We start from the raw sequence: 19,240 nt of genomic DNA, 5'->3' as shown, positions 1-19,240 counted from the left end.
GCCCAGAAAGGTTGTGGATGCCCCGTCCCTGGAAGTGGTCAAGGCTAGGTTGGATGGGGCCCTGGGCAGCCTGGTCTGGTATTAAATGGGGAGGTTGGTGGCCTTGCGTGTGGCAGGGGGGTTGGAGATTCATCATCCTTGAGATCCCTTCCAACCCAAGCCATTCTATGATTCTGTGAAAGCGATTTGATGGTCCAATTTCTCTTGGAGTGAAAAGGAAATCAGGGGAAAATAAAAATGCTGCTGTTGGCTGTGGCATCAGTGTGCTGCAGGGTCCTTCCATGGAAGTGATATAGTGAATTCCTGAAAGACAGTGAAGTGGAATAAGTTTATGTTCCCTGAAGCCAGGCTATCATGAAAATTGTATTACCTATTACCTTTCTCATTTATTTTGTTTTCATAAACCAGAAAGTACTGGAGTCTCGTGATTGCACATAAATCTCAGTTTTTTGACACATGAAGTTTTTGCTCTAATGTAGTATTTGAAGAGAAAGTCTTTGAAAAGAAGAATGTTAAATCTTTAGAGCACTGGAGACAAGTAAACCAGTAAACTCTTGAGTTCTGTTACTTCCAGGTCAGTTATAGGGCCTGGAGGGGAAAGGTGGAGCAAGCAATAATCATTTTATAGCATTACTAGGGTAAGCATTTGGTTTGAGTGAGAGAAGCTATAGAATAAAATCCAGGGACATAAGTAGAAATGACAGTTTAGACAAGCAAGGAATATGAGATTGAGTAATTCACCTACTGTGTCCAGGTGCTGTATGTCCACTCATCCTCAGAGCTGTTTGCTGCTGAGGGTCTGTACTCACCTCACAAAAGCAAGGACGTACTTGGGGCAGATCATTTTTGGCCGGATGCACTGTGACTTGAATACTTTGGCTGTTCAATCTGTAATAAATCACACATTTATCAGACGGAAGCAGTGGGATACAGCCTGGAGGCTCTTCCCCTCTCTCACAATCCAAGGTATTGGATAAGTCTCCAAATCTTCGTGCCTCTCAGCTTTCTAAAATGGAGGTGGCAATGTGTTCTTGCCATTGTAATGTCATTACTGTTGCTTGATTCTATAAAATCTGTATTTTTCTTCTCTGTAGGTTCTCCAGTCATTGTAGTGCTGCTGTGGAACAGCTTTATTTTGTCTTAATGGTATTATGTCCTCTTGAAGTCTTGCTGAGGTTACAAGTGAAATAGATGCCAAGATATTTATCTAGCTTTCTTCAGCTGATGGTTAGATTCTCAATAGCTACATGACAATTCTGTCATTCGTGGCTTTATGTGTTCACATATATTGCCTGTTAGGTTGAATTACATCAAACAAAGTAAACTAAACCACAGGGTTTATCTTTGACTTGCACTGGGAAAGAGCTGTGAGCTGCAGATGGATCCTAACAGGATAATCAATGAGGCGATACTTGACTTTGATAGATTTCCAGAGAAAAGACTGCCATTTTTGTGCTCGCGCAGTGTAAAAAGGTCCCTTACCTGGTGTCCCTGTGCTGCCAGTGTGAATGAAAAATAGGATTTCTTGTCTGAGGAACAGCTCTTTCTTTCGTAGTGAAACTTGGCAGAAGACATACTGTGTGAATGGTCTCATGAGACACCTTCCTTGTAGGAAAGTGATGGATGAGGCATCTCACGTTTTATACATAATACTGGTGAAAGCTCTGGGCTATTCTGAGCTTGTGCCTATTACTGTGTGTGTCTGGGTAGCTTGCTTGTTCTTTAGCTGTGGAACTAAAGGAGGTTTAGCAAGTAGGGCAGGACCACTAGAAAATGCTAACTTTATCCCTTCTACAATGCTTATTCATATTTGATTGCTGCAGGGTGAAATAATGAAGCATTTTTTGGTAACTGATCAAAAATTCCTTTCTTGTTTAATTGAAGGTGTTTAAGCTTAGAAGGTCACTGAGAGGACAGATTTAAAGAAGTGTTATTTGCATTTGGTGATGCTTTGGAAAGAAAGAGAGCATATTATGCATGCTTTTAAAGTATATATGATGAATGTGCTGCCAAATCTGTGGAATTTTATAGGCAACTACTGTGAACATCAGTAGCAATAAATGAGTCTGGTTTTACCCCTACAGAAACTGGCACTGTAAGCTTTAGGAGATCTTTGTGCCTTTTAAAGCTTATTTCAACAAAGTTTCAGCCCTGTCAGCAAACCTCTGCTGTGTTGGTGGTACTTTAAATTGTCTCCCAAACCCTGCAACATTCTGCACAGTATTCAAACCTGAGCAAAAAGAAAGCTGGCACTTGTGTGTGCTGAAGAACCACTGAAAAAGGGACAAGTCTGTAAAGATACATAGAGAACACCTGGAAAAATAATGGAAAAACATTCAAGGGAAAAGATCACTATAGCAGAAAAGAGGAGGGCAAAGTTTCATTGGGAGGTGATGTATTTTGAGGGTAGATGAGAGATGATGAGGGAACGCCAGGTTTAAGAGAGTGTTTGTAAAGAAGAGAATGATGCTCAAAAGAGAAACAGGAGCTTAAATGCAAGAAAAACTGGGAAAGACCCCAGATTAGGAAAGAAAAATGTCTGAAAGTGAAAGGAGAAAAACAACATTTTCTAGAACAACAAATGAAAGGAAATCTAATAGGAAGTTGTTTTTATTAACCAAGATGACAGAACACGCAATAGCAAACTACCAAGAATGTTGTGGAAAATCCAGTTATTTTTCCAGTCCGGACAAGAAGGACCTGTGACCATTGACCAGTAAGAGCCCAAGGCTCAAATTATTAAGCAGCAGGATTTGCTGGAATCTGCATTTGTTCAGATACTTAGCAATCCACTTCCATCACAGGCAAAAACCATCCTGAACACCACATAGCTCATATGCTCATAGCTCAAGTGAATGTCATGGAGCCCTGCTCCATGGGGCATCATCTCTTTGCATAGCAATGTGATAGCAACCCTCCACTAGTCTTGGTGACGAAGATGTGCACCCCAACTGTCTTTCGTCCTTACTAAAAATGGCAGTATGCGCAACATCTAACACAGATAGCCAAAAGCTTCAGATGCTTTGCAGGGAAAATGAAATGAACATGCTTCACAGTTCATTCTGAGTGGCACTTCTTGGGGTTTCAAAAAAGGCAAGAGGAAGAGAAGTCTACTTTTCAACCAGGTTTGTGCTTCCGAACTTCTAGAGGCTGCAGTGACTTGCAGAGCATCCTTTCAAAATCTGTAAGATGCCATGGCAATACTCAGCCCACGTCCCTAACACATTTGCAAGAGACTGTGAGACAGGGCAGTGGGGAGCATGCCTGTGTTTGCAGCGATAGCTTTTTTCATCCATAAAGGAAATACTCAGCTGCCTACTTTGCTTGGACTTAACAGTGGCCAGTGTTTTATCCTGGGAGTCTAGGTTGAATACACATGCAGCATAGAAATATATTTCTTTACGGACAGGAAATGCAAAAGGCTTTTAATGGATAAAGCATGAGTTTAAAGCATTAAATGTGACCTGTTTTGTTGTGTGCCAGTACCTGCAAAGGGTTATTCTTTGTAGTGTCCTACTTGGACTCAAACACTAAAGCTTTCATCAAAGTAAATCTGATTATTTTGCACATGGTTTTCCTGAAAGGATGTTATGATTTTCTAGATGTTTGGTGGCTGGTGATAAATTAGGCTTTTATGATGTCATGTGAAAGGCCGCTGCTTGGACTTCCTTCTCCATCAAGCGTACTGAAGAATACCTTTGGGATGTACTCAGATTCAGAAATGATCCTACCTTGTTTTATAGTAACCCTTTCGCAGTTCATTGTTGGCTTAAGTGGAAGAGCTTGGGCAATGATTTCATCAGTTTCACAGACAGAAGTCCCATGGTATTCTGTCTTTTTCCATGGGTAACAAAGCCTCAGCTCATGAGCTCCCTTTAAACCTTTCACAGCTTAAATTCTTCCCGTATATTGTGTCTTCAAAAGGGTTTTCGATTCTGATGGGGGTTTTAGTGAGAAATTGGAATGTGGTCAGTGGTTGGGGGAAGGTGATGTGCCCCATAAATTAGGTCAGGTTTATGACTGTGCAGAGGGAGGCTGTTTCTAGAAAAAAAGCCAGCAGTTAAGGGCAGTATGATGCTGTTTTGCCCAGAGAAGTGATAGCTCTGTTCTTCACCCCGCTTAGTCCAAGGGAGGGAGTATTTACAACAGCAGGTTTTTCATCAATGAGAAATGACTAAATGCTCCATGCTAAGTCTTTCATGCTTGTTAATCTCTACTGGGGAAGAAGACAGGAAGAGGGAGGTATCCATCCCCTCTCTGTCCTTTTCACCCATAGTCTTACTGTAGGTTTCAGAGTGGCAGAGGTTCATACATTGCTATAAACGTGCCAGGAAGGGAGCGTCATCTCTCCTGTCAACCCTGATTCACAGAGCAGTGAAATGAGCACTGAACGCAGGTCAAATAAAGCAATTGCAGATCATAGGTGAGTTAGAGTTTTCCAGTGACATGTTTTTTAGATGAAAAATGACCTTTTGAGGAAGTTAATGTAACTTTATGTTAAAGGACCTTGACTTTCTCAGAAATGAATGTTCTTAGGGCTAGTAAAATCACCAATCTTTGACACGATAGAGAAAATCGCACTCTGCAGTAATAATATTCTGCTGATCACTAAATTTCTGCTTAATGCTCTGAAGTTACATAGATAAATATCTGTAAGTAGAGTACGTACTCACTGTCCTAATGTTTACAGGTTTGTTGCTTATCTTCTGGTATTCAACTGGCAATGAAAATTAAACCTACAAACATATAGTTTGTTATAAATGAAGTGTCTTTTCAGAGGAAGCAGAGAAGAAACTAAGTAACCTAGCAGCACGGATTTGTGGGGTTATCTGTCTTCCTGTTCATCTCAACGTGTCAGTCAGTGAAGACAGCTAGCCTGGGGACCATATTCCTCTTCCAGTCAGAAATGCAGCTATTACTGCACAGTAACCCTGCAGAAATCAAACAGCTTTACAGGGTGATTTCCCAATGTTTCCAATAATGTAAAAAGTAAGGAATGATGAGAATAATGATTGGATTAATGAACAAAACTGTGAGAGCTGCATTCAGTAATTCTAAAGAAGCAAAAGCCTTCCAAGGCCCAGAAGTGGCAGGGAAAAGAGGAGAAACCTCCTTCTTCACTGTGTTGCAGCTGATCTCTACCCTCACAGGTCTTGTTTTGGTGACATGAAGGTCATGCACCGCCATTCTCTCTACTGTCTGACTAGGCAGCTTGGCATACAACCACCCCAGCACCTCAGCTGGAAAGAGAAAATGCATGAACATTTCTGAACTCCATCATTACAACATGGGTTATTCAGGGGCTTCTTTATCCACAAGTTAGCATGATGCACACAAAGGGCAGCTCACACCTCATTTCCGACCAGCAGCTTCACTACAGGGCAGCAACAGCCAGCAGGTGTTGTACTGTCCTTCACTGCCATTTTCAAAGAGGGACTGCATTTTAAGGGGCAAGAGGAGTAGCTTGGCTCTTAGTAACGTGTAGCGTGTGATAATTATTTTCTATTTTAGCAAAATGCTTAAGGTATTTAGCTGTGATTAATGTTTTTACGTGACTGCGTGTGCCGTATCAGAATTAGTGTGTTAATATGCCCAGTGCTAAGATCTGAACTACTGTCAGACTGGATATTGGAAACTTTTCTTCTCTGAAAGGGTGGTGAGGCACTGACATAGGCTGCCTGGGGGGGAAGAGGGGTGGAGTAACCTTCCTTGGAGGCATTCAAGAAATGTGTAAATGTAGCACTGAGGGACATGGTAAGTGGGCATGGTGGAGTTTGGTCGACAGTTGGGATAGATGATCTTAGTGGTCTTTTCCCACCTTAATTATTCTATGATTCTGTGACTATGATCCGTACAATGAATAGCAGGAGTGGTTTATCCTTCTCCTTCACTCTTGTAGGCGCTCTGCCTATTCACCAACAAGTTTCTGTAAGCTAAGAGCCACCTTATTATCTGAAAGACCATTCTGCAGAGCTGTGAGCTGAGGTTACAGCTTTGCTTCCATCCAAGCTGGGAACACCTTCCAGGAATCTGGTATTGCTTTGGGGCAGATCAGGAGGAGTGTAAGCCAGGAAGGAGTTTTGCTGTTCCCTGCTTCTGGGAGCATCCTCCAGCCTGCCCCATGGCTGGTCCTAGAAAGTAGCCATAGCCAGGCCTGCTGTAGGGTGCTCCACTCCTGATTCAAGGCAAGTTAGATCCATTACTGCCTTGTAGGGGATATCAGGCTGTAAATCAGGAGGGGTGTTGTCTGACTCAAGGGACAGCATTGGCTGAGACATCTTCTCAGGCTTTGCTTGGCACTGAAACACAAGGCCTGCACATGCTCTCCCCAAGCCGCCTGCCATGCCAGCCTGCTGCAGCCCTGGTGCCCCCAAAACCGCCATGCCTGACCACGAGGCTGCCACAGCCCCGGGCCCAGCCGAGCTCTACGTGCTGTGTTATCGGTGCCGGTGGGTCGGGCAGAGCCGTGCTGATGGAGCCAAGCGAGGCGTCGCTGCCTGCCGCCGTTTGGCCCCGCTGATGGACGGTGCTGCCGAACTCTGACTTCCTGAGCAGGCCAGATGGATTGCTGTTTTCTTCTCGTCTCTTATCACCCCTGTCATTGCAGGACAGGCCTGGCCTCGCTGCAGTTCATGCTGATAGGCAGCGGTGAAGTGGAAAAGGCGCGGGAGGGAGGGGAGGAAAGGGATGTAGGGAGGAGGAGGAGGAGGGAGACGATCTCTCTTGCTGTTATTATCGCCCTGATGTTTATTGCTGCACCAAGCTCATTTGCCTTAACCCTTTGGAAGCTGGTGACACTGAAGATTATCAAACAGATAAGGTAAAACCGCTGCTCTAACACCTGTGAAAAAGCAGGGATGGTGCCCAGGTTGTACAGGCAGCGTGGCTGCGGTGGCCCCTTGTGCTGGGTTGCGTGCCCTGGAGGTGCCCAGCGCCTGCAGCCTGCAAGGGCCCTCAGAAGCGCAGGTGCCCAGCGCCTCACAGTGTCAGCACGGCCCTCTGGTTTTCCTCTCCCTCCCCTTCCTTTCCCCTTGCCATGGGTTTATTAAAATCGGAGCTTTTCTGAGCAGGGAGGGGATTTGCGCATGAAAATATGCGGGGGGGGGTGGGGGGGGAGAAAAAAAGCGTGCCTCTTATTTTGAGTGATATTTTGTTATATGTGAGTCTCAACCTATCGGTTGCTTTTTGCCTTTTGCCTTTTCCTGTGGTTCTTTGCAAACAATGCTGTCTTTCTGCTAAAGACTGCTGACCCAAGAGTGGAAAGCAGTCTGTTCATGCTGCATTAAAACAAATTTAGATCAGGAACCAAATTCACTGGCATTCCTCTATTCCCTCGGCACCCTGGCTGCTCCACAACTTTGCTTTTCTAAGAACAGAGGAAAGAAAAAGTGAAAACGGAGCGACACATCACGGCTCCTCTGAAATTCCTGAAGATGTTTACTGTGTTGTCACTAGCCTTAGGCATTGCTCATGGATGTGTTTTCTCTCCACTCTCCTCATATTTATTGTGGTGATAGGAGCCTATTTCTTTAAAATTGCACATTTTTTTCCCCCGTTACTATAGATATTATACCAAACAGTACCCTTTGCAGACGTGGAGCCAGAACTCTCTGTACTTGCAGAGCAGGGCCCACAGCCCAGCAGGCGCAGTGCTTGTGTCTGGGACTCCTTCAGGGTGCTGGTGAGAGCTCAGCTCAGCTGGGCACTGGGTTCTGTACCAGCAAGATGCACGTTTTCAGGCTCTGCAGCTCCTGTCTAGTGAGGTCTTGCTGCTTTTCCTAACAGTGCACTGGGAACAGCTCAACTAAAGTCACAGCAACTGCTCTCTGTCTTTGCATCTCTGTTGGGACACAGCATCCCAGGGCCTGGTGGCAAGCAGGGAACTGGAGAAATGCAGGCAGAACTGGGTGGTGAGCTGCACATGCAGCCTGCTGTCTGCTGCAAGCACTGTAGCAAGGCTGTTCCCCTGCAGCAGCAGGGGGAATGATCTGCAGCAGAGGCCCAGGAGTACAGTGCAGCAATGCTGTTACTGAGACGTGCTCAATAAAACTTGCTGTGAAAAAAAAACGCTACAAAAAGAGCACGAAAGGAGGCATTGCTTCATAAAATGAAGTTTACTGAGATAAAAATGCAAAGCTGTAAGCTAATGTTGCTGGCTTCAAAAGTTGTTTATTAATTTTTTTTCTAATGGGACAAGTTAAGGGAAGGGTCTTAAGTAGGAGACAAGGAAAGTAAAAGACAAGCAGCGTTTGCAGGAGATGTTTGCCTCTATTCTCTTGAAATCCTTCTTGACAAAACTCCTTGAGGAACAGTGCAAGACTAAACACGTAAGCCAGAGCCTGTGCTGAGCTGGGTCTGCACTTCGTACTTGTGGGAGCTCTGCTGTAACAAATCATCTTCCAAGCAGCCTTGCTGATTGTGAACCTAACCCTGGCCACTTTTCAGATGCAGTAAAACTGTTGTGTGCTTAGATCAAGTCTGTTTATTTTTAGAGGTAAAGCCTTGTCTCTGCCGCAGCAAATGGAGCTGGGCATGATTCCATCGCAGGTGTTTTCTGAGGATTCAGTCTGCATTTTATTCTGCTGTAGCAGCAAGCAAAAACTGGCTCTCAGTGCTGGCTTAAGCGAAGGAACATTTTAAAGGCAATCAGCTGAGCTGTAGCAATTAAGGAAACCTTGGATTTCTTTCAGGCCACACTATCTCCTTTTTCTCACATTGTCTTGAAGCTTTACATTTTCAGCTAAGGCTAATTGAATGAGACAGTGATGCATTGTACGCTGAAACCAGATCAATCACTGCATGACTCAAAATAAAAGCAGCGATGACACCCAGAACAAGAGCTTGGGAAATGTGATATTTACATCAAAATATTCTACATTTTTGTCTCATGGCTTTAAAACCTAATTTTAAAATGCCCTGATGCTCTGCATAACAAATTTCTCCCTGCTTATCTGTCTGTATTGGCATGTGTGCATTTGGACAATGAAACTGAATCATAAAAGCAGATTTAGTAATAGTGAGGTATGTTCTATGCAGTTAAGCAGCCTAACATACAGTTGTGTTTTCCACCTTCCTTCACTTTAAATATTTACCTGGATGCTGTTTCCAACTCTTAGACAGCTTCCAGGCAAAACTTGTCATAAGTATTCACTTATGCTAACTATATTTGCATGGAAAATAAGGGAATGTTCCTTCCAAAATGATTAACCAAGAGTGAAGACTTAGTTTCATCTTTGTGACCTGAGCACCGTAAGAACAACAGAAAGCCTTAACCGGTGTTTTCGGGTATGCAGACTCTCAGCTCAGTATCTGAATCCCTTGTGAAGTCAGAGGGCTTTGTTTTCCTGTCAGTACATAAAGTGCAGCGCTGTGGACAAAGCTCTCCTGCGGGGGCACAAAGCACAGAGTGCAGTCATTCCATCATTTCCACGCCACACGGGGATACCGGCAGCCCGCGTTCAGCAGCAGCACCCAAAAACATCCACAGCTTCCCCAGTGACAGCTCACCTCTTCTTTCTTGGCTGATGGCACCTGCAGAAAGTGGAGCCCCAATGCTGCAGAACCTACACACTTTATGGATCAGTGTGCCAGAGGTTTTTGGAATATATATGTATATATTCTTGGAAGCCTGACAAACGCATCTCTGGTTTCAGTGAAAGGCTGGGATAATATAAACAAGCAGTCATTCTGTTCCAAGAGGAGCTTTTTGTAATATTCTTATTTTATTGTAATTACCTTATTGTTTTCATATTATGAGCTACTTGTAGAAAAATACAGGAAACACGACTGTGATACAATCCTTTAATCAGGAGTAGCTTTGTTCCAGTCTTCATTTCTATTCAGTGTTGAAACCTCGCCTAACAAGAGCAAAACCAAACCTTGAATTTAGATGTAATACAGCATTAATACTGTGGTATCACATAGCATTTTATCTCTGGACATGAGAACTTCTGTAAGAGAACCTTTTAAAAAGTTTATAAGGGTTTTTCTGTGCACAAGGTGTTTTCAAGTAAATCTTACTACAGAGTAGTGCTTCTCAAAAGTACATAAACTTCTTCAAGAGAGCCACTTAAAAATCTTTTAACCTGAATCAGCTGGGGCATTTGTATTATCATATATATTAAATCTTCTCTTTTCTCCCTCTCTTTTTTTTCCTTTTGCTCACGGATTATGCCAGAATGCATTTACTACATCATTGTTAAAGCATGAGAGCTTTTTAAGAAAAAAAAATCCATTTTTTTTAGTATGTAAATGAATTTGATACACTAGTTATTTGTCCTACCCCTATGTGTAATCCTGTGCTGCAAATCATTTTACTACTGATTTCAAATCTTCCTCCCCCACATTTTATTTTGACCTATTCAGCAGCCGAATGTTTATGTTTTTGAATTAAAGACTGGAATTAAGGTGTTGGTTTTTTTTTAAATCTGAACTGTTTTAACAAAAAGCATTTGTCCAAGAAAGCTAAAAGACTGCTCCCAAGCTGCTCGAAAGCAGAATGCAGCCACATACAGCGAGCAACGGCAATTTGTTTGCTTGTTCCTGGTCCATTTCTTAGCTGGGAAAGCTGTATCCTTGATAGGATCGGATTCAAAGGATATTTTTGCTACAAAGATTGTGGATGTGAAATTATTGCTTAAACAGCATTTCCAAAAATGAAAACAAGTTTTATGATACGGCTTTTACGACTTAAAACGAGGTGGTATTAAAACGCAACTTGTAGCTCGTGGCTCGAATTAGAACTGAATAAAAGGCAGTTGTTTTCATAATGAAATTATTATTTTAAGAAGGATTTCCTTGTTTGCAGGCACATACATACACACGTATTAATGTGAACTAAGCTGAACCCCAGATAAAAGGCATACCTCTGTGAGTGCGTTAGGGCCCGATCCAAATTTTATCAAAGTTAGTGGGAGCCTTTCTCATTTCAAACCAGATTTTGCAATCCATATTCACACGACCCTCTGGGGGATCCCTCAAGCTGACATGGTTTTACATGACTTGGCCCCAAATGTCTGCGGCAGTTTCTAACAACCCAGTGCAGGGCTGCAGTAGGAAATCATTTAGTCTAATTTAAGGAAATCACTGCATTTTTATTTTCATATCATTTTGTTCCTATGCATCCATTTGCTCTTTTCTGAAGGCACACTGGAATGCTTTCAGCGTAAAGACTGAAGTATTACAAATGCTGCCTGGAACAGCCTCAGCAGACGTGTTTGTTCCACATCCCCTTCTGCAATATTTCCTTTGGTGGATTTCCTCTGCTGCTGGAAGCGAGCTGTCTAGCTTTCTGCAACACAATTACAGAGAAGAATTTCCTACATTTTACTGCACAGGATGAGGTGATTTTGGATTTTATCACAACCTGAACCACACTTGCACAAAAGATAACAGCAGCAGGATACAAAATCCAATGTGCCCGTCAACCGCAATGTGTCCATCACAGAAGGGCCTGGGTTGAAAAGGACCACAAAGATCATCTAGTTTCAACCCCCCTGCTATGTGCAGGGTCACCAACCACCAGACCAGGCTGCCCAGAGCTACATCCAGCCTGGCCTTGAATGCCTCCAGGGATGGGGCATCCACAGCCTCCTTGGGCAACCTGTTCCAGTGCTTCACCACCCTATGAGTGAAAAACTTCCTCCTAAGTCAACCCCGATGCGTCCATCAGCCCCACCAATGGGCACAGTGTAGAAAAGGAGAAGCCTGGCCCAGGTGTAGGGCAGAGCCTTGCCATTCTGCCACCATCAAGTGGAGACTCCTCAAGTCGAGGGCAGTGGCAGCATTCAGCCTCAGCTTTATAGTTCTGTACTAAAGTTTGTTTTGTTGCTCCCTAAACACATGCAGAGATAATTTTGGTCTTTACTACAGAGAAACTAAACTTGCATGGAGAGATGACACTTTATTAGAAACCGTTGCATACAAAGCAAGTTGCAAAAGCCAACTGGGTATTACAGGAAGATGCAGTCAGTTCCTTCGTCTTCATTTAGAGATGCAGTCACAGGAGTTTTCTCCTTGTTTAATGTTGCTAGTTTTGATGGCCGGTTGTGGGATTGTTTTGGTGTGGTAGCACTTTGAAAAGCACTTAACCAGTGAGGTGAATGTGAACAAAGTCTTGTTTTCTGTAACAGTTTTGAGATCATTTATTTTCATTTATGAGGTGTTTGGACTTTTCTTTCCATGGGGATGCTGGAAATTCTTAAGAAATTTAGATGCAGGCAATTCAAAAGCTGGCTGTTTACTACTGCTGCATGTGGTTACCCATATTCACAACAGTCTTTCAGCATCATCTGTCTGCGATCACATTTTTATTTGAAAGAGAACAGTTGTCATGTTTGCTCTGTGATTTACATTATTTAAACAAGCAGGGGGAAAAGGAATTTGAAGCAGCTCATTCAATAGCATGACTAAGATGTATGACAACTTATTATAAAGCGTTCACCATTATAAGGCAGTAAGGCACATACACAAAAACAAAGAATAACTCTTCTGCTCTGAAATAGCCTGGTGAAAGGATGCTGCCTCCTGGTGATTTATAGGCATATGAACTTCCACAACAATTACATCTTAAATATTTTGCCCTCAGAAGGCAGCCGGCTCTGAGAGCCGTGCTCAGCCTGCATGGATGTGTGCATCTCACCTGGTGCCCACCGACCACTGGGTGCTGCTTCTGAGGGTTCCCCCAAGTTTCCTTCCTCAGACAGGTTGTGTCTGGAGGGCTTTGGGCTGCAGCGGCACAGAGCCCAGCACCAATGCTGTGCACTGGGGAGAGGGAGCCATTCTCACAGTGATTTTCTCTTCTCCACAGGATTTCCTTCAAGGGGACTGTACCAAAGCCAGGCAAAAGCTGAACTGGAAGCCCAGAGTCACATTTGATGTGAGTGAGGAGCTTTGTGCCTACCGGGGGTTCATGTCCTCCAGGAGCCACCCGGGGTGGGGGGGTTTGCCATGATCAGTGACCACCCTGGGCTGTTGTTCCTTGGATGGCAGCAGCCACTTCAGTGGCATGTCTGACTGTTCACCCTGGGAATGGAGTGTGTACTCATGGAGGGAAGCAAAGAAAGGCACGAACAGGGGAGTACACAGGCAAGCACTGGGGGAACCATGTCTCCTCCCCCTCCTGCGTTGGGCTCATCACGCTGCAGGGTTCATCCCTGACTCCAGGGCCCTCACCTGTCTTTCTTCTCCTTCACAGGAGCTGGTGAGGGAGATGGTGGATGCCGACGTGGAGCTCATGAGGAGCAACCCCAACGCCTGAGCCCTCCGGGACCCAGCCATGGCACAGCTACACGGGGGCCGTGCTGGGGGCCACCCCCAGCCCCGGTGGCTCTATGCTAGCAGCCTGTGTGTGCAAGGCCGGTTTTGTCCTTCCTCCATTCCCCCAGTGCCTCAGGCCCCACACATCGGGGGCAGCCCCGCTCCTCCACCCAGGCCACCTCTGGTGCCTGCCACACTACTTTACCTAGAGGAGCCATTGGCCAGAGAGCCCACCGACTTACTTTTTAATTAAAACTTGTCTTTCTATTACTTAATGCGACCTCCAGCGCATTTTTAGTACTTTCTCCCATCTGAATGCCAGCACCCCCCAGCAACAGCAGCAGCACACCCCTGGTGCTGTGTGTGCCCTCCAGTCCCTGCTCCACCGCATCCTCCTGCCTTCCTTTTCTGAGCACTCCTTGTTTTCCCTTCCTGCAGCTTCCCTCCACCCCAGCGACCCATTTCCAGCACTTGAACTCTGTAAAAATTCAGATAACTCGATCTAACTTGCAGTGAAATCGCCTTTTGACCATGCCAAATTAATTCCTAATTGCTGGAATCGCTTTCAGATCAGGCAGAGGGGGTTTGCACGCACGCTTCTGATCTTCATTGCAGGGTGTAAGGGGTCACAGAGAGCCTTTCAGTCCTTCCCAGCCCCTCCTTCCCGAAGTACCTTCCCAGCCCTGGGGTTTGGGTAATTTTTTCCCCTTTTTTTTCCCCCAGAATCATCTCATTCCCCACCCACCTTCTTCCTGCATACTATGATTAAACCTTGGACTGGAGCTTGAACCATCTCAAAAGATGGCTTAAGAAATTAAAAAATAAAAAAAAAAATAAAAAGAAGCATGGTTGTTGGTTTTTGTTGTTTTTTTTTTTAAAAAAGCAACTTCAAGGTGAGTAAATATTTTTGCACTCTTCGTGCCAAGGTGCCTGGGTTATCCAGAGGTCGCTGAGCCCGTCTGTTTCCCATTGGTTTGGGATCTTCCACTACTGATTGTGGCCATCGCTTCAGCCAGGTGCCCCAAACACAAATGGGGCCATCCTGCAGCCGACCAGAGGGAGCTCTCACGGGGGAGTTGTGCTTGGTGCTGGATGGGGCACTGTTTTGCAGAAAACAGGGGGGGACACGATGGAGGCTGCAGGGAGAGAGGGCTCCTTGTGCACTCCGGCAGCTGACAGAGATGCAATGGAAAATGTGTAGGGTGCTGTGGGGCACAGGGAGAGGGCACTATTGTGGCACAGCCCGTTAGGGCCACTTTGTGCAGGTGAGTAGAGTGCGAGCCTGGGGTTGTGGGGCTGCAAGAGCGGAGGGGGAGAGAGAGGAAGGGATGGGAGCTGCTCTGCTCTGCTCACCCTGAGCCACAGTACTCGTGCAAAAGGCTGTTGCTGGCAGATCACCGTGGCACGTGTAATAATAACAATTAATAATCACCATCATTTAAAGGGAAAAAAAAGGAACAAGATAACTCAACCCTAAAGCACTTTCCCGACGACGTATTTCTGGGAACTATTTTTGCATACAGTGATGCCCTGGGATGTTCGCAGTATAATATCGGTTTGCAGCCCCTCCTGTGTGTCGCCGGCGCTCCTTCGCCCACGGTGTTGTTCTCTGCTCGCCCCAACCGCGCTGCTTTAGAGCCAGTTGGTGTTCAGCCTTTGTGTTGGGGGCAAAGGGGGGGAGCGGCAGACAAAACGGATCCTAAACCAAAGGTTCCCTCAGGGCGATTTGCAGTTCCTCTGCCAGTCGGACTCTTTGCAACGACCACGGGATCACGTTTTAGAAACGGAACAAAGCAAAACAAAACAAAGTAAAATAAAATAAAACAATGAAAAAATAAAATCCAAACGCACGGCGACGTGAGCAGACGATCCCTCTATACGGAATCAATGCACCGCTCGCAGACCCACGTTCCCAACGCCCATTCATCGCCCAAGTCGGGCGCAGCGCAGCCCCATCCGTCCCTCCCGCACGCCGTCGCTCCGACCGCGCCGTTGGGCGCACCGCGGCTCCGCGCAGCTCCGAGGGCGGCTCGGGAGGCACACAGCTGAGCGCCCGGAGCCGCTCCCACGGGCGGCAGCGAACCAAGCCGGGCCGAGGGAGTGTTGCCGCAAAGCAAAACAAAACCAAGCAAACAAAAAAGGCTTTCTTCTCCCTCTTTCTTTTTTTCTTTTTTTTTTTTTTTTCCCTCTCTTCTTTGGATTTTTTCTTTTTTCTTTTTTCTTTTTTTTCTTCTTTTATTTTTCCCCCTTTTTTTCTTTTTTTTTTTTCCTTTTTTCTTTTTTTCCTTTTTCTTTTTTTTTTTTTTTTAAATCTTTCCTTTCTTTTTGATTTTTTTTTTCTTTCTTTTTTTTTTTTTTTTTTTTTTTTTTTGAAGGAGGTTGGGAAATCATTACTCTTCCCTCTCCCGAAACCCTTTCCCCGGAGCCACCCGCGGGTGCCCCGTTCCCGCAGGCGGCGGCCCCACACGAGTCCGACCCCGCTCCATTCCCGGGGGGGGAAAGGGGGGGGCGCTTCCCCGCTGCCCCCGACGCCGTCCGCAGCGCGCCGGGTTGTTCCCCGGGATGGCGAAGCGAAGCCATCAGCGCCATCGCGAGGGTCACACCTTCCCCCCTTTCCCTCCCTCCCCTCGGGGCCGGGGGTCGTGGTTTGTGGGGCGGGGGCCGATCTCTGCCCCGTGACCCCCTATTGAGCGCCGGTGCTCCGCCGCCCGCAGACACAACAAACGCGGCCCGGAGCGGTGCGGCCGGCAGAGCTCCAACGTTTTGACGGGTGGAAGAAAAACATCAACAGATTCCTCGCAACGATCCGGTGCTGGGGGCGAGGGGGGGACTGCGGGCGGGGGAGAGGTCGGTGCGAGGCGGCGGGCGCTAATTGCGACCTTTGCTTTGTTAATGAGCCCGCTCCGGCCTCCCCTCCCTCCCTCCCCCCCCCTCGCCCCGCGCTGCGCCGGCACTGCCCGAACAGCGCTCTGCTCCGGGCGGCACTGTCAGCGCTGTTACGTTATCGTTCAGTGGGAAACGTTCTCCTTTTTTTCCCCCTTATTTCAGGTACTTATTAACAATAATGATAATAATAAACTCGAAGTTTGAACGCTCGGAAAATAAACTACAGGAACAGAGAGGGGCTACGGCGCTTCTCTATCTCGAGCCCTTCTGCTCCGTCGCTGTGCCGATCCGACCTCAGTATCTATCGATTGATGAATACATAACATCATATCGAACATAAATATCCCGAGTATCATCATTTGTTCTTTCTTTTTTATTTATTGTTTTCTTTCCCGACTGGAGGAAATTCGGCTATTTTCAGAGCTAATGGCTCTAAACGTGCCGGTTTTCCTGCGTTCTCCCCAGCGGCGGCGGCGAAAGGAGGAGGGGGGATTCCAGTCAGGATCTCGTTGTTGGCGGTGTCACTCCGCTACGCGCAGCCCCGACCCCCGGCGCAGGTAGGGCCGCTCCCGGGCGGCCCCACGCACGGCTCCGCTCTGCCCACCCAGAGCGCCCCGAGCTGCGCTGATTGAGGTGGCAGAAAACTGCCGACCTCCCCATTCCCACGCAGCCCGCGGGTCTCCAGCCGGGTCCGCCTTTCCTCCACTTCCCCATGCTTTCTAATATCTCTTATTTTTGCCGCACGCGAGTATCGAGCGAGGTTACAAGCCGAGCGAGCCGCGGGCGACTCTCGGTGCCTAGGGGAGTCCCTGCCCCTCAAGCCGTTCGCACCCCGGGGCCGCTAGCGGGGCCTTCGCCCGGTGCGGAGCTGCGGCCGCCCCGACACAGAACCGCTCCCCCCTCCGCTGCCATTGTTCTGCGCTTGATAAAAAACAATCGCTCGTTAACCCCCGCCCTCCCCCCGGCGGCGGTGCGCTGGGAACGGCGGCATCGCCTCCCCTGACCCCCGTCTCCTTTTCTGTCTTTCTGTCCCCTGAAAAATGATTCCGCGCGCTCTGATTGAATTTTATTCCTTCCTGACCTGGCCCGGTTTTATTGCATGGACACCATCAATCTTGACCTAACACGACGTTTGTTTATGGCTTTGGAAAGAAGCGAATGGCTTTATGAGCGCCGCCGTCATGAAGTCGGGAGGGCTCCGCGCACCGCGGCACCGCACCACCTTCGGGGAGGACGCGCCGTCGGGCAGGAAAAGGAGAGGGGGAAATAAAAAAAGGGGGGTGGGGGGGAAAGAAACAAAATCCACACAGGAAGGGCGAGGGGGACCCTCCCGGCACGTGGGATCGGGTCGAGGTCCGGCGGACTAAAACTCGCGCAACCTGCTCTGCGCGCTGCCCCGCTGTGCTCCTCCGCACGCCACCTGCGCGCCCGCGCAGCGACAACTCGGCCTCAGGCGCCCCGACGGCACCGCCGCTGCCCCTGCCCTCTGCTGCGCGTCTCGCAGTCCTTCCAAAATCCTCGCATATTAAAATAAACGAGCCGTCGGGCAATCGAGGGGGAGCGGAGTGACTGCGCCGACATTTAAATGACCTCACACTGAGATTAATTGAAAGCTAACGTTCAATTAGCGGTTATTCCCGAAATCGGTGATCTCTGACGAGGATGCGGGTCCATCCGTCCCCACGCGGGTCCGGCGTTCCGCTCCTGCTCACTCCGTGAGGACGACACATGAAACTCCTCGCATCGTTACCTCCCGTTCCTCTTCACGTGGGCCCCGGCCCTTCGCCGCCGCTGCCCCCTGAGCGTAGCAAAAGCCCCGGCAGTGCAAATCCAACCGCGTTCGCCTCAGACAGTGCCGTTTCGTGGGGACACACGCAGAGGGCAGCGTGCAGCCGGAGTGCAGCCCGGAGGTCACCCGTCGCGCCACGGAGCTGGGCTCTATTTTGAAAATACGGCCGTACTCACCTCGGGGCTCTTTCCATGATATTTCAGAAAGGGCCCCGCTTTCATAAAACGCACGTTTGGTAACACTCCCCGTAAGGCCTCCAGCCGCGACACAAACAGTCGCACCACATTCTCCCTCCGTCAGGGGCCGCGGAGGTGCGGAAGGGCTTTAAATCCACATATTCGGTTGTGACCTTTGCAGAACGTAATGCAAACTGTCACTCACTTTAAGAAGAAATTCTATGGAGGAAATTCGGGCAGAGGGAAGAATATTCCTCTTCTGCCGGGGGGGAATTCAGACCTCACACTCCCCTCAATTTCGGTGGCAGATAATTAAACACAAAATAAGAAATCACTGCGGCCGGCCAAATGGAGCGGTCCCTCAAATTAGCAACAGTTTTAAGGCGAGATTTTTTCTTCCCTTGGACAACACGCAAAGCAACAGCTTTGAGATTCGGCTCAGGCTGAAACACAGCATGGAGCTGCGCGCTGCCCCCTCACCCGCGGAGTGCCCCGCGGCAGAACAGGGCCGAGCAGCCCCGTCCCTCTGCCCGGTGCCGCAGGAGTTCCGCGAGGAGATGCGCGCTGCGCGCAGGGTCAGATGGCTGCTCCATGGTGATGGGGCAGGCCCGGTTCCGCGGGGAGACCCACTCAGAACCCGCGCAGCGCCATTTCCGTTCTCCGCGTTAGGGTTCTGTGCGGAGGGGGGAGAAAAAAAATAATCATAATTAACAAAAAATAAATACGAAATAAAGAACCCCGCGCATGCCCTCTGCTGCGCCTCCCCGCAGGACCTTCGGGAGCGGGAGGGTCGCCAGAAAGAACCGGGAACCTGGCGGGACGTGTCCCTGCCCCCCGCGCAGGGACAGTGGAAGGTACGGGCGGCACTCGTTGGAACGCCTCACGGCCCCGTTCTCCCCCGGCAGAGCAGCGGCACGAAACGAGCCCCACTCTCCTCGCTGTTTCTTCCCCCCGCCGCTGAGAAAACTGGGGGTGCGGGGAGATCGGTGTCTCTTAGCACCGAAAATATTGCCCAACCATTACATGCAATCGCCGCTCTGCCCTCCCCGCGCCTTAACTTTGATTTTGGAGTTCAATCTCGAGAGAAACACCGATCCCACGCAGGCACCGCGGGGACAGACTCCGGTCGCCG

At 47.9% G+C, this 19,240-nt stretch overlaps 1 protein-coding gene across 2 annotated transcripts in view; it reads left to right on the top strand.

Annotated features, from left to right (window-relative positions):
- Positions 1-13,527, top strand: part of GMDS (GDP-mannose 4,6-dehydratase) — a 388,807-nt gene extending 375,280 nt beyond the window's left edge. The window contains exons 10-11 of one of the 2 annotated variants that reach the window (XM_042869259.1): positions 12,809-12,877; positions 13,196-13,527. In XM_042869259.1, the coding sequence (XP_042725193.1) occupies positions 12,809-12,877; positions 13,196-13,258 (132 nt within the window). In that variant the 3' untranslated portion in view covers positions 13,259-13,527. Of the gene's footprint in view, positions 1-12,808; positions 12,968-13,195 lie in introns of those variants that run through there. The other variant, XM_042869258.1, reaches the window with a different exon arrangement.
- Positions 13,528-19,240: the final 5,713 nt, after the last annotated feature.

The sequence above is a fragment of the Lagopus leucura genome, unplaced genomic scaffold, assembly GCF_019238085.1.
Source record: "Lagopus leucura isolate 7727_CA_CO unplaced genomic scaffold, USGS_WTPT01 Super-Scaffold_100002, whole genome shotgun sequence".
Lineage (NCBI taxonomy): Eukaryota > Metazoa > Chordata > Aves > Galliformes > Phasianidae > Lagopus > Lagopus leucura.
The sequence above is the reverse complement of the archived record's forward strand: the minus strand, read 5'-3'. Positions and strand labels throughout refer to the sequence as shown.